Genomic DNA, 12793 nt, shown 5'->3' with positions numbered 1-12793 from the left:
CCCTTATAAAATGAGGGTTACAGGAGTCAGAGTAAGAGGTCCTCCAGCTTGCCATTATTTCCAAATAACGGCTTGCTGTATAGATGTGCTCTTTGTTATTTCGGAATGTCAGTTATTCCAAAATGATGCTGCTGTGTAGAGTTAGCCTGTGAGCTTGAATAGGTTCAATTGCCCATAGGATCATCTGGCCCACTCTCCAGGCACATGCCAGAAGGAGAGCCCATAGCGATTAGGGGGAAGGCTTAGGGGTTTTCTAAACAAACAAGACAGATGATTCCTAGCTTGTGCTTGCTGTATTAGCTTCTGCAGTACAGACAGAAGTTCACATGCAATGAAAACTTTCCATTCACTTTCTTACTGTTCTATAACATTATGCTGACAAATATCATTGGAGTTGAGCAACGCTGATCTCTTTTCTCTTCTACTGATTGTTTTCCGCTTTACAGATGAACTGTTTTTGAAGAGCTTGCTTGGGCTACGTCTAGATTACATCCCTCTGTCGGCAGAGGGATGTAAATGAAGCACTTTGAAAGTGCAGATGAAGCCGGGATTTAAATAGCCCATGCTTCATTTGCATAATCATGTAATGGTGCTCTTTTGAAATTGAAACCGCAGTCTAGATGCAGTTCTTTCGAAAACGGGGTGCTTTTTCGAAAGATTCTGTAAACCTCATTTTTTGTGTGAGCACATAGGTGAGTGCACACAACACCAGGACACACAATTGGAGGCAGTTTGGTCATTTGGCAATCTGGAGTATTGTGTTCTATACCAGGCCATCATTAAAAAAAGAATGTGGACTCATTGGAGAGAGTCCAATGAAGGGCAACAGAAATTATTAGGGGGTTGAAGCACATGACTTATGAGGAGAGACTGAGGGATTTGGGTTTATTTAGTCTACAGAAGAGAAGTGAGGGGGGATTTGATAGCAGCCTTCAACTTCCTGAAGAGAGGTCCCAAAGAGGATGGAGAGAGGTGACCGAATGAGGAGCAATGGTTTTAAGTGCAGTGGCGGAGTTCTAGATTGGATATTAGGAAAAACTATTTCACTAGGAGGATTGTGAAGCACTGGAATAAGTTACCTACAGAGGTGGTGGAATCTCCATCCTTAGAGGTTTTTAAGCCCTGGCTTGACAAAACCCTGGCTGGGATGATTTAGTTAGGATTGGTCCTGTTTTGGGTAGGGGATTGGACTTGGTGACCTCCTAAGGTCTCTTTCAACTCTATGATTCGAACTTGAAGTGGCTTCACTTCCAGTACTACACAGGAACCAGCAGAGGGCATTATAGTTCTATACATGGTAACGCTCTTCAAATTGTCAGGTACACTACTCTATGTAAAAGCAGAAATGAAATTGCAGCTCCATTGCAGCAGTAAAAAGGTAGAGATGTGAAAAAACATGAAAGGCTTCTTTGGCTGAATCAAGTACTAGGAGAGGGGTGTAACACTCTAGAATTTCAAAAGGTAATGGTGTATCTGTCATACTTCAAAGTTGCTGTTTTAAAACAAATTATGACACTGTTCTTTTCAAATAATATTTTTTTCTTAAGATTGCTCGCAGTCTATCAGAACTGTAAAGTGGAGTTTTATTTCCTGTATAGATCTCTTGGACCTTTTCATCCCAGCACTGATACGTTTGCATCTCTAGAAAGAGCATTTGACTTTAACACTGTTCTTTCCCCCTTTTCTTCTTCCTCCTCCTAACTGGGAAAGTGCTGTTTTTTGACTCAGTTTTCCTGACCAGCAAGCAACAGCAGTGTTCTTTGTAGTTTGTCCAGAGTAGAGCTTTTCAGTGGGGACTAAGGATGTTAAATTTAGATTAATTAACTAAGCGAATAGTCGATGGGATTCCCATCAACTATTTGAGTTGATAAGGATGCCTCAGCCTTTGAACTATAGCAAGAGCTCAGGAGGGCTCTTGCTACCGTTCCAAAGTGGAAGCCCCGCAGGGAGTGCAGGGCCTGCACCTGAGCCTTTGAAATGTACAAGAGCCCCAATGGCGTTCTTGTACATTTCAAAAGCAGATGCCTCGCATAGAGCATGGGGTTAGTGCTGGACTCCTTTCTGATCCCACGCTCCCTGCAGCACTTCAGCCTTGAAATGCCCCAGTGGGGCTCTTGTATATTTCAATAGGAAGCCCCGCAGGAACCCCACCCTAGCCCCATGCTCCCTGTGGTGCCTAAGCCTTGGAAATGTAGAGCCCCAGCAGGGCTCTTGTACATTTTCAAAAGCAGAATTGCAGCAGAACCAGCATGAGCGGAGACCGCTTCAGTCCCCACTCATGCTGTTTCCTGCTGTGCCTTTATCTCCCTTTGCCCCCACAGAGACTGTGCTGGAGGGAACCAGCTTTTAAGCCGGCTTCTCCCAGCACTGGCTTCTGATCTCCTCTGCCCCTCCTTGCTGCGCCTCTCTCTCTCTCTCTCTCTGATAGTCGCTTACATCCCTAGTGGGGACTACTACTGTCCTTTTTCCTCTTTATATTGTCATCACTGGTCATCACCACCTTTGGGTCAAAAATAAGTTAGTGGTACTAGTAATGAAAACAGGCATCAGGGATCTATCTATTCCGTGGAATTTTATGTCTGGAAATTTCAACTACGAACTGGATATGGTTGAAATGTACAATTTTTAGAGGCTGAAACTGAAGAAACCTGTAGAAATCTTAAGGCATGGAGAAGTTTGTAGCTTAAGTGGCTCACATCTTATTTTGCAGCCTGCTATGTGGTGACGTGTTGAATTAAGCATCATTTGTAATCTTGCCTTATTCAGTTTGATGTGTGTTCCCCTCCTTGTTTCATTAGTCATGACTACTCATTCCAGTAACATTGCTCCCTTGCCCATTCCCTCATCAGAGGGTGACATGCTTTTTATGGTAACATGCATCCATTGATAGCTTTTTAGGAACAGACACATGATCTTGCAACTGAGACACTTGAGCTGGCAGCTGTAGCTGTGGCCTGTGTTCATGAACAGCTCTTATGGGCTTATAGCTGTACAAAGGATTTCTATAGACTGGGTTTGGAAAGGAAGCTAGATTTCAAGTATTACCTGCCACTATACATACAGGAATGTGTTTTGCAATGGGTTAGTATCGAGGGTTCCAGGCTGCACAGTGTTCCTGATTCCCAATACTCTTCTCCTCTGCTGCCTCTCTCTCGCAGATCAGTCTTGTGCCATCTATATACCCTGACCACCCAAGCAACTTGCTGTTAGGGAAATCTTTTGCCTGTTCAAGAAGAAAGTGCACTGTGAGTTAGATAATGTAAGTCCCAAAGACTGACTATCTGGGACATATTGTTAGTAATTAAATATTATTAAATTGCTATCTCTTATTTCCTTGTTATGCATAGAATTCTGTAATCTTTTTTTGTTTCAGCTGTGGTAACTAACAGTGATGAACCGCACCTTTTGACTCCAGGAAAGATGAGCCAGCGCCAGGGGAAAGAAGCCCATCTCACTCCAACCAAAGATCTACTGCAGCCAGCACTCAGTCCAGGCACCGTCCATAGCCATGGTAAGAGATCTCTACTTCTTTTACTGAAGGATTTAAAAAATTCCATATTTAGCAGTTGTTTGCTTGGGTTGGAATATGTGACATCAGTTGAATTATTGGCAAAATATTGCTTTCAAAACTGAGACTTCAGAAGAAGGAAGTTTGTTTCTAAGTATGCTATGGTGTAAAAGCTTCCAATATAATTAACATAAGGTACATCTACACTACAGAGAATGATCGAAGCTGCTGTTGTTGATCTCCCAGGATTCGAATTAGTGGGTCTAGTAAAGGCGGCTAATTCAAACTGAGAGGCGCTCTGGTTGATGCCAGTAGTCCTGCTTCCACGAGGAGTAAGGGAAGTCGAAGGAAGAGTGTTCTCTCTTTAACTTTCTGCAGTGTGGACAGAGCCAAAATTTGAGTTAAGGTACTTCAACTTCAGCTATGTAATTAATATAGCTGAAGTTGCTCATCTTAATTTGACTTTGTTCCATAGTGTAGACATACCCTTAAATTTATTCTGTTAGCCAAAGCTCATTGCCTGCCCTTCTTAATACCACTAAAACAAAAGTTAATTGCGCAGCAGCAGAGGATAATAGCATAGCTCATGACACTGTTTTACACACAGTACATACTGTCTTGTGGAGAAATATTCCACATTGTGACATTGTGCAGAAATATTCCGTATTATGACATTATGTAGAAATATTCCGTATTGTGACAATGAATAAAGGTGAGTGCACATAGTCTTGTAACTGTTTCTGTATTTTATGCAAGGATGTTCATACATTTGTAAAACTACTTCAAAAGTATAACTTGATGCAGAGAGGTTTATTTAATTGTTAACTATACCAAGTGGCATAGCAGAATGTAGGACTCTTCTTGAAAAATCTAATCTATGAATGTTGTTGTTTTTTCTGTGTGATAAGAGATTTAAATTTGTTAAATATACATGTCCCTTTTTGGGTCAACCTGTGCCAGCCCAAATGATGTATTTAATCTTCTTTTCTAGCAGGTAGAAACTTAAAACATCTCAATCACTTCAACTAAACCTCACTGTTTTAGGCAAAATATAAAACATATTTATTAACTGAAAGATTTTAAGTGTTCATAAGTGGTAGGCATAAGAGTTCAGAGATAGTTGCCGAAGAAAATACAAGATAATCACGCAGTCTAAATCTTAAACCTTATTGCACAATGCAGTATTTAGATTGGGGTAGGGAACCTACAGCCCATGGGTTGCTAACTTTGATCTGGCCCATAGTGAGGCAAGACTCCGAGCCTCGGCATCCTTTCCCTGTAGGGCACAAGCGGATCTGTGGTGCCACAAGTTGAATGAGCGTGAGCTGAGTATGTCTTTTGTTTCTGACTTGGATGCAAGGTCAGTGAGGTGTTTTGATCTGATCTATTTTGTCTGTGGGCCAGTGGCCTCCAATGGGGGAAAAAAATGTTCCCCATACCTGATTTAGATCAAGCAATTTTCTCACCTTACTGGATGTTACAATTCTTAATATGCAGACTGCTTAAGCCTGTACCAATCTCCTGTTAAGTCACTAGGTTGGGCAGTTCTGGAGTGGTCTTCTGCAACTGAGTCATGAGGTTGTGCAGTTCCCATTGTGTGGTGCTTGCTCCGCTGTGAGTGAATTGTAAATCCCTTGATTACAACTCCCCTGCTGATTGATTGTTGAACACCTCCTGGGTAGGGGCCCATTGTATGCCACTAGCAAATTTACTACGTATTTTAGTAACAAGGAGACAGCAAAATCTCATAACTTACTATACACTATCTGTATACATATATTTGGATGGAACAATAAGGCTCAGGAGATTCACCTTTAATATGATATTTTACAAATCGAGCTTTGTTTGAAATATCACAGCCACTTATACATGATGAATATGGGGGTTACAGGGAACTGTTTTGAGTTAGTGTCACTCATGCCTGCCCACAGACAGGTTTCAAGAAATGAACAGCATCATCTCTCACATCAGAATGACCCATATGTACTGGTCAAGACTTGCCCGTCTGTCTGGACCACATAGCTTTGTGTTTGTTACCTGTTTCTGCAAGACTTCATATTTACTGCATCAGACATAGCTCCATTCCATGTACTTGCTAAGCCATCACTCTCTGGTCCTCATTCTGAAGATTCTGGCCAAGGTACTATCATCCCTACTATGGTGGATAGACACCTCCCGCCATCTTCCCATTATGTTTTGTTCGGGGTTCTCTTTCTTCTCCCTTCTCCAAGCAAATTACCATTGCTGACACCTCCCTGATAAGTTAGGGAGCTCATATGAACAACCATACAGCAAAAGGCATGCAGATACCTCTTGAATGCAGAGAATGCACATCATCCTGAAACTTGGAGCAGTGCAAAAGGCATGAAAATCATTTCTCCCACTCTTTCAATTTCATCATATCCTCCTCATGTCAGCCTTTAAAACCAGCATAGTTTTCTATGTCAACAAGGGGTCTGAGAATCTCCACCCTCTGCATAGAAGTGGTTAAGCTCTAGAACTGGTACATCACACACCAGATAACTGTATCTGCAATTTACTCTGCAAACACAGAATGTGCTTGTGGATTCGTTCAACAAGCACTTTGCAAGTGAGTGGTAGCTTCATGATGCGATAGCTTCAAAGTTGGGAGCCCTGCCATGAACCAACTCACTTTTCAGACCAACAGAAAATGCACCAAGAACTGCTCCAGAGAAGGCACTGGACTGTTACTCCCAGGGTGATGCTCTCCTACCGTAGCATCACCCTGGGAGACCAACTCAGTTACCTATTTCCTCCTCTGCCACTTTTACCTCAAGTTCTCCTCACAATCCAACGAGACAGGGTGATGGTAATCCTCATAGCACCCTTCTGACCCAGATAGTTCTGGTTCCTCAATTTTCTCTGTATGTCCTCTTGTCCCCTGATTCCCATCTTGGATTTACCTGACCTCCTCTTCCAACTTGATGACAGAATCAGGTACCCCAATCTATATCCACTCCATCTCCGTATATGGTAATTTGATGGGCATCTACTCTAGAATGAGTGTGCTTCCTGGCTGTCTCTAACAGCAGGTAGGACTCAATTTAGATACTTCCATTCAGTCTGATAACACCACTTTTCCTGTTGGGCCCAACTTAAAGAAGTTTTACCAGAAGAGGTGAAAATCTCTGTGGTTGATTAAATGTTATCTGTGAAGTCCATCAGGTCTCACCCTCAGCATGTTGATGGTCCACTTAGCCACAGCTAGCACATTCCCTCCAACAATTGAGGGCTTCTCTGTTTTTATACACCTTAGATTTTTGGAAAGGCCTCCTCAGAACCTTCCCTCTCTGCCAAATAATCTCTGGTCAATGGGAGTTGAATTTTATGTTCTCAGTTTTATTGAAACTTCCCTCTCCTTTGAGTCACTGGCAGCCTCCTCCTTGTCTCTCCTTTCCATGGAAGTTGCCGCCTTTGTATCTATCACTGCAGTGAGGAGAGTCTGTGAACTCTGTCCTAGGCTGGTGGACCCATTCACCGCATTCCACAAGGAGAAAATATCCTTATGTCTGCTCTCTAAAATCCTATCAAGGTGATCGTCTCTCCTGTTTTAAAAAGGAAATCATGTGCCTCGACACGAGAATGTAGGCTACATTCCGTCAATGTTAGGAAAGCACTGACTTTCTACTTGCAGAGAACAAAACCTGTCAACGTCCCCTCACCTATTCACTGCAATAGGCCATCTCCACCTGGGGACTCTCCGTTTGGATTTCTGACTGCATCAATTTTTCTAGCAGCTTTTGGGCCAACCTCCTTATGCAGGGCTAGAGGCTCACTCCACTAGAATGCAAGCTACTAGCACAACCTCACTCCAGAGCATACCTATCAAAGACATAAGTAAAGCAGCCACATGGAGTTTGGTGCACTTCTTCATTACACTTTATGCCCTAGTGCAAGACATGGCAGTGGATGCGTTCTTTGCTTCAGTAGATGGTGAAAGATAAGAAGGAAGAACTGCTCAATGCCTGCTTTGTTCCAGTTTTGTCACAAAAAATAACGTGACTCCTTGTGGAATGAGGTTTAACAGTTAATTCAAGCTAAGGGGTTTATCTCAGAATCCCGCTTCTCTGCCGTGTGTAGACGCGGGTAGTTACTTTGGGCTAGTCCGTTTCCAAAATGGCGACCGGCCAGGAATATGCTAATCAAGCATGCGATATTTAAATCCCACGCTTCATTAGCAATTTCGGTCACCCTCATTAGCCTCCCTAGTTCGAACTGGGGGCTAGTGTAGACGTACCTTTAGAGAAGTCTAATTTCTTATGTCTAAAGCTTAAATCCTCTTCCAGACAGCTAGTGGTGTGTTTTTTTGTTTTTGTTTTGTTTTTGTTTTTGTTTTGTTCCTCCCCTCCCCTCTCCTCCCCTTCCCTTCCCTCCTCCCTTGAACGCCAGGATCTTTCTGTAGTAGATCTGTTGTGAATGTGAATCTGGCATGCTCTATCTAGTGAACCTTCCTGAGACTATAATATCCCTTTGGTTGGACACAGCCTGGATTTTTGTTGACCTTATGACCGTGCTGCAAGGACAGGTATTGAGTTTCTTGGAGAAAGTAGGGGGTATGCTTCCTAGATGGGGCAGAAAGAAGTTTTTGTGGGTGGCTGGCTGGCTGAATTCCTAGCAAATTGACCATTTAATGCATTTGAGATTTACTTATGTAGTTAATGGTGTGTTTGGTTGGCTATGGCCTTGGATAGGCATTTCTTTAATTATTTAAATAAAAATACTCTTTCTTAGTCTGCTGTATTTTCACCAGTTAATTTTGAGTTTTCATTGTTCGTTTTCTGTTTTGACTATAGAAGTGGAAAAGAGTCTTTAATATATTTGTGAAGAATTAGATGAGATGCTTGTGTATTTAGCCAAAAGTATGCTGTGTATTTAGCCAAAAGTATGCTGTCTTATTACTTTGTTCTGTTCGGTGTTTTCCCAGATTTATTTTACCATGCCCTTCTGCGCTACTGACCGCTAATTATGGTATATTTTCTAAAAGCGGCTAAAATTTCATTGCAACAGTTTTATAATTTGATTCATGCTGTAGTGTATATACTTATTTAGGAATGGTCTTTCGGTAAAATGTCTCTTAACTTTAACAAACATTTTAAACAAGGAGATGGTGGTTCCTGCCGATCAGTACTTCTCCTGTCTTTTACTTGATGAGCAATGCAGTTCCTCCATATTTAACTTCCTAAAACTTTTTTTTATAAAGCCCTTAAAATTACCATTATGGCTGATTATATAGATGTGATGAAGCATTCATTGTGTTCTTTAATGGCTCTCCTTTTGCTCACCAAACTGAGACCTACGTGTAAATATTTTTTAAGGGTTTTGGAACAGATGGATAAAAGCCATAGGCTAGATCAGGAGTGGGAAACATAAAGGTCAGGGGCTGGATGTGCTCCCCGGCTTGCCTGGATCCAGCCCCCAAGGCTCAGGGCTCCCAACCAGCATTGGGGAGCCCACAGTGATGCTCCAACCCCCCCTACCTCTTCTCCAAGGGGCTAAAGCAAACAAAATCTACCAGGCTCTGTGTGTGAGGGGACTGGGAGAATGTTAGTGTCTTTCTCTCTCTGTCAGAGGCCATGTCAATGAGGATTAGTGTGTTTTTGTGTGGTTGGGATTTTTTTTTTTTTTTTTTTTTTTTTTTTGCTTATCACTTACGTGTGGTCCCCAACTGATGTTTTTTTTTCTGTGGGTCAGCAGCCCCTGAACCAAGAAAGGTTCCCCACTTTTGGGCTAGATTGTACTATGATAATTTCATTGATACTCCTGTCTTCATCCTAATTGTCTCCTCTTGTGCTTATATATATTTTGAGCTAGGGACACACTTTATTTTGCATGTGTTTACTACCTAATACAACACGGTCTTGTTGGCATTTTTTGTGTGCAACTATACGTTAAGTGTATTAATTGATGGAGATGAACTCACCAAAATGGGTGATTAATTTTGCCTTTTGTGTTATTTCTGTAAAGATGTCAATTTAGTGCTTTTGAAAGTTGGTCAAGTGGCATCCTGATGACTGAAGTCCTCCAATACTTGCGTTGACACTGGATAGAGTTTAGGAAGGCCTCATGCCTTGTAATATGCTTCAGTCTTAGCATACATGGACTTTGAAGTGCTAATTTATTCTCCAGGCTCTTGGTCCTTAGCTAGTCTATTAATAAGCATACCAGTTGTGATGGTGTTCAAGATGTGAATGTTGTGGTAACTGCCTTCAAAGTGACAATACTGAACAAACCGCCACCAAGTAATTTTACAGTAGGGATTCTTCAGGTGGAGTGAGGTTGGGGCCATTCCTGGCAGTTTGGGAAGGCAATGCCTTCCCCCACCTCGGATACCTGCTGTCCCTGATGTTTTGGTTAAGCCAGGGTAGTCTGTATTTGTGCTTATTAAAAGATTGGATCCAAGATAAAGCAGCATGGTACAGAGCAACACAAAATGAGAAACCAACTCCACCACAAGCAAGGGCACAAAATCAACCGCAAACACCTTGGAAATGTAAAGTAAATAACAAATGCTGACTCAAGCAGTACTCAGTTCTGAGCCTCAAAGTGCAGAATCCAGTGTCGCTCAGCTACCCACATGAATCCTCTCCACATCAGGGGACAAAAAGATCCATCTTGGTCCCAGAGCCCAGCCCACTCAGCTGGTGACCTAAGTTCCCTGTAAGCTGCACAGTTGTGTGACTGCACAGCTATTTATTGAACTCTGCTCAGAGCTCCCATGCAGGCAGGGAGCTCAGTTGACCAGCTGGGGGAGAGGCCATGTGAGCTTCTTCCTGGTTAGGTGGTCTGTAGTAGACTCCTACCATGATGTCACCCTTGTTTTTTACCGTTACCAAGAGACTCTCAAGTCAATTTTCTGTTTCCATCTCAATCTCAGTCCAAGGCTACGTCTAGACTGGCATGATTTTCCGGAAAAAGTTTTCCATTAAAAGCATTTTCGGAAAAGCGCATCTAGATTGGCAGGATGCTTTTCCGCAAAAGCACTTTTTGCGGAAAAGCGTCCGTGGCCAATCTAGACGCGCTTTTCCGCAAAAAATCCCCAATCGCCATTTTCACGATTGGGGCTTTTTTGCAGAAAACAGTACTGTGCTGTCTACACTGGCCCTTTTGCGCAAAAGTCTTTCAGAAAAAGACTGTTGCCCAAACGGGAGCAGCATAGTATTTCCAGAAAAGCACTGACAATCTTACATGAGATCATCATTGCTTTTCCGGAAATTCAAGCGGCCAATGTAGACAGCTGGCAAGTTTTTCCGGAAAAGCGGCTGATTTTCCGGAAAAACTTGCCAGTCTAGATACAGCCCAAGTGTATACATTTTAAATGTTAAGGCAACACCACCTCCCTTTTTCCCTACCTGTCCTTCCTGAGCAAGCTCTGTACCCTTCTATACAAATATTTTAATCATGTGTATTATCCGACCAAGTCTGTTAGCATGTTTTAGAGGTTACCAATCCTGAGTATCAACCTCTTAAAAAATGAAAGTACAAATTCAAAACTCTATTAAAACATGTTATTTAAATCGAGGTTCCTTAGTTGCTGATATACATAACTATTTAAATAATTTTAATTTAAATGAGTCCACTCTGCAGCTAAGTCAGGCAAGAATTTACAGATCCTACCTCTATCAGTGTTACTTCTATCCTCTTTAGCAGACAGAGAATTCCAGTTTAAAGCTGTTGATAGCGAGATGTAAATTCCACATGTTACCTGGCCATTAAAATATGGTCTGTGAAATACACCATGATGAACCAAATCTTATTCCAACTGAGAGCTTTCCTACCTAGTAGATCTGGAATAGAACTTTTTTGTATTGAAAGTGGTACAGGTGTTGGGATACAGCGTTGTTGCAGACATGCCTTTTAGTCTTCCATGGAATAGCTATTGAGTCTGGAGCGCTGTCTTTTAACTGACAATTTTCTCTCTCCTGCACTCTGACTTCACTTGGAAAGGGTGATTTGGTGTGACATGCTCAACAGAATACTCACAATGAGAATTTCATATACAACTTCAGAAACCATTCTGAATACATTAGTGACTGCTATACCTTATTTTGGGGGTGTTTCTGGGCCCATGCACTTATACAGAGAATTCAGAAAAAAATCCATGTCTCCTCCCTACTGCTTCTCTTCCTTTCTTTAGGCTAAAACGAGGTCAAATGCTACAGACTAAACCATCTGGGATATACTCACATATCACTTGCAAATTTGCAAAGTTTGTTTATTTTTAATGTGCCTCCCAGTTATCAGTACAAGTTACTGCATTGTGCTGGTTCTTACTAGGGATGTTAGATAGCAGGTAATAGAATAGTCAAGTAATCCCGTGAATTCTTAACTGTTACTTGACTATACTATAATCCCGGTGGGTGGGGCCGGCAGCCAGTGCACTCAGCCCCGCTCCTAGGGAGCCCCCTGCCATCCCACGCTACTTCCTTCGTATCAGAGGCAGCAACATGGGGTGCAAGGCAGGAGCCAGTCCGTGAGGGGAGCCAGTTTAAAAAACAGCCTCCCTTGCAGACCAGTTGCCGGCCTTCCCCACGCTGCTGACTCGGAGACAGAAGCAGCAACATAGGGTGGCAGCAGCCCCTGTCGGCGGAGGTCCGAGCACCCTTCTAACAGAGGCTGTGGGAGGGGCGAAATGGCAGCAGCCTCTGTCTACATTGCAGCCTCTGTCCATGGGGAGCTCAGACCCTCCGGACAGGCGCTGCTGCTGTGAAGCAGCCTCTGCCTACAGCGGGCCTATGCTTGCCACAGATAGGGGCTGCTGCCACAAAGCAATGCAAGTAGTAAAGAAGATTAACTGATAAGCCTCGGCTTATCGGTTAATCGTATACTTGACTGCTCGTTTACATACCTAGTTCTTATTAGCAGCCATTTCTCAGTGAAGTTCAATTCCATGAGTCTTCAATATTTTTACATGAAATGCTATTGAGCGCAGATAAGTGGGAACTTCTCGTGCATGGTGAGAAATACAGAATTTGGCTCTAAACAACAGTTCATTGGTATCTAGCTGTGTCATGCTGGAGGACAAGCATCAGTCTACAGTACTAATATAGTAATGTATTTAATATTTGCACATTTATTTGAATGCTGTTGAGACCTCTGCCATGGAAATTTCCTTGTCTCTACACAGACTGGTACTCATCATTTATATGTTCATATTGGCCTATATAGATCCAGTTAGCGCTCTGTGATTGTTTGCTGGGGAACATTCAGTGTACGCCAGCAGGGTCTACATGGGCTGATTAATGTGAATCATGTTAGTACACTTTA

At 42.5% G+C, this 12793-nt stretch overlaps 1 protein-coding gene across 5 annotated transcripts in view; it reads left to right on the top strand.

The window, feature by feature from the left end:
• The window catches only part of OSBPL8 (oxysterol binding protein like 8), a 157837-nt gene that overhangs the window by 63318 nt on the left and 81726 nt on the right, over positions 1-12793 (top strand). For all 5 annotated transcript variants that reach the window (XM_075932114.1, XM_075932119.1, XM_075932151.1 and 2 more), the window contains one exon: positions 3374-3511. In XM_075932114.1, coding sequence (XP_075788229.1) covers positions 3374-3511 — 138 coding nt within the window. The remainder of the gene's footprint in view (positions 1-3373; positions 3512-12793) is intronic.

This window comes from Pelodiscus sinensis, chromosome 1 (genome assembly GCF_049634645.1).
Source record: "Pelodiscus sinensis isolate JC-2024 chromosome 1, ASM4963464v1, whole genome shotgun sequence".
Taxonomy (NCBI): domain Eukaryota; kingdom Metazoa; phylum Chordata; order Testudines; family Trionychidae; genus Pelodiscus; species Pelodiscus sinensis.
The sequence above is the reverse complement of the archived record's forward strand: the minus strand, read 5'-3'. Positions and strand labels throughout refer to the sequence as shown.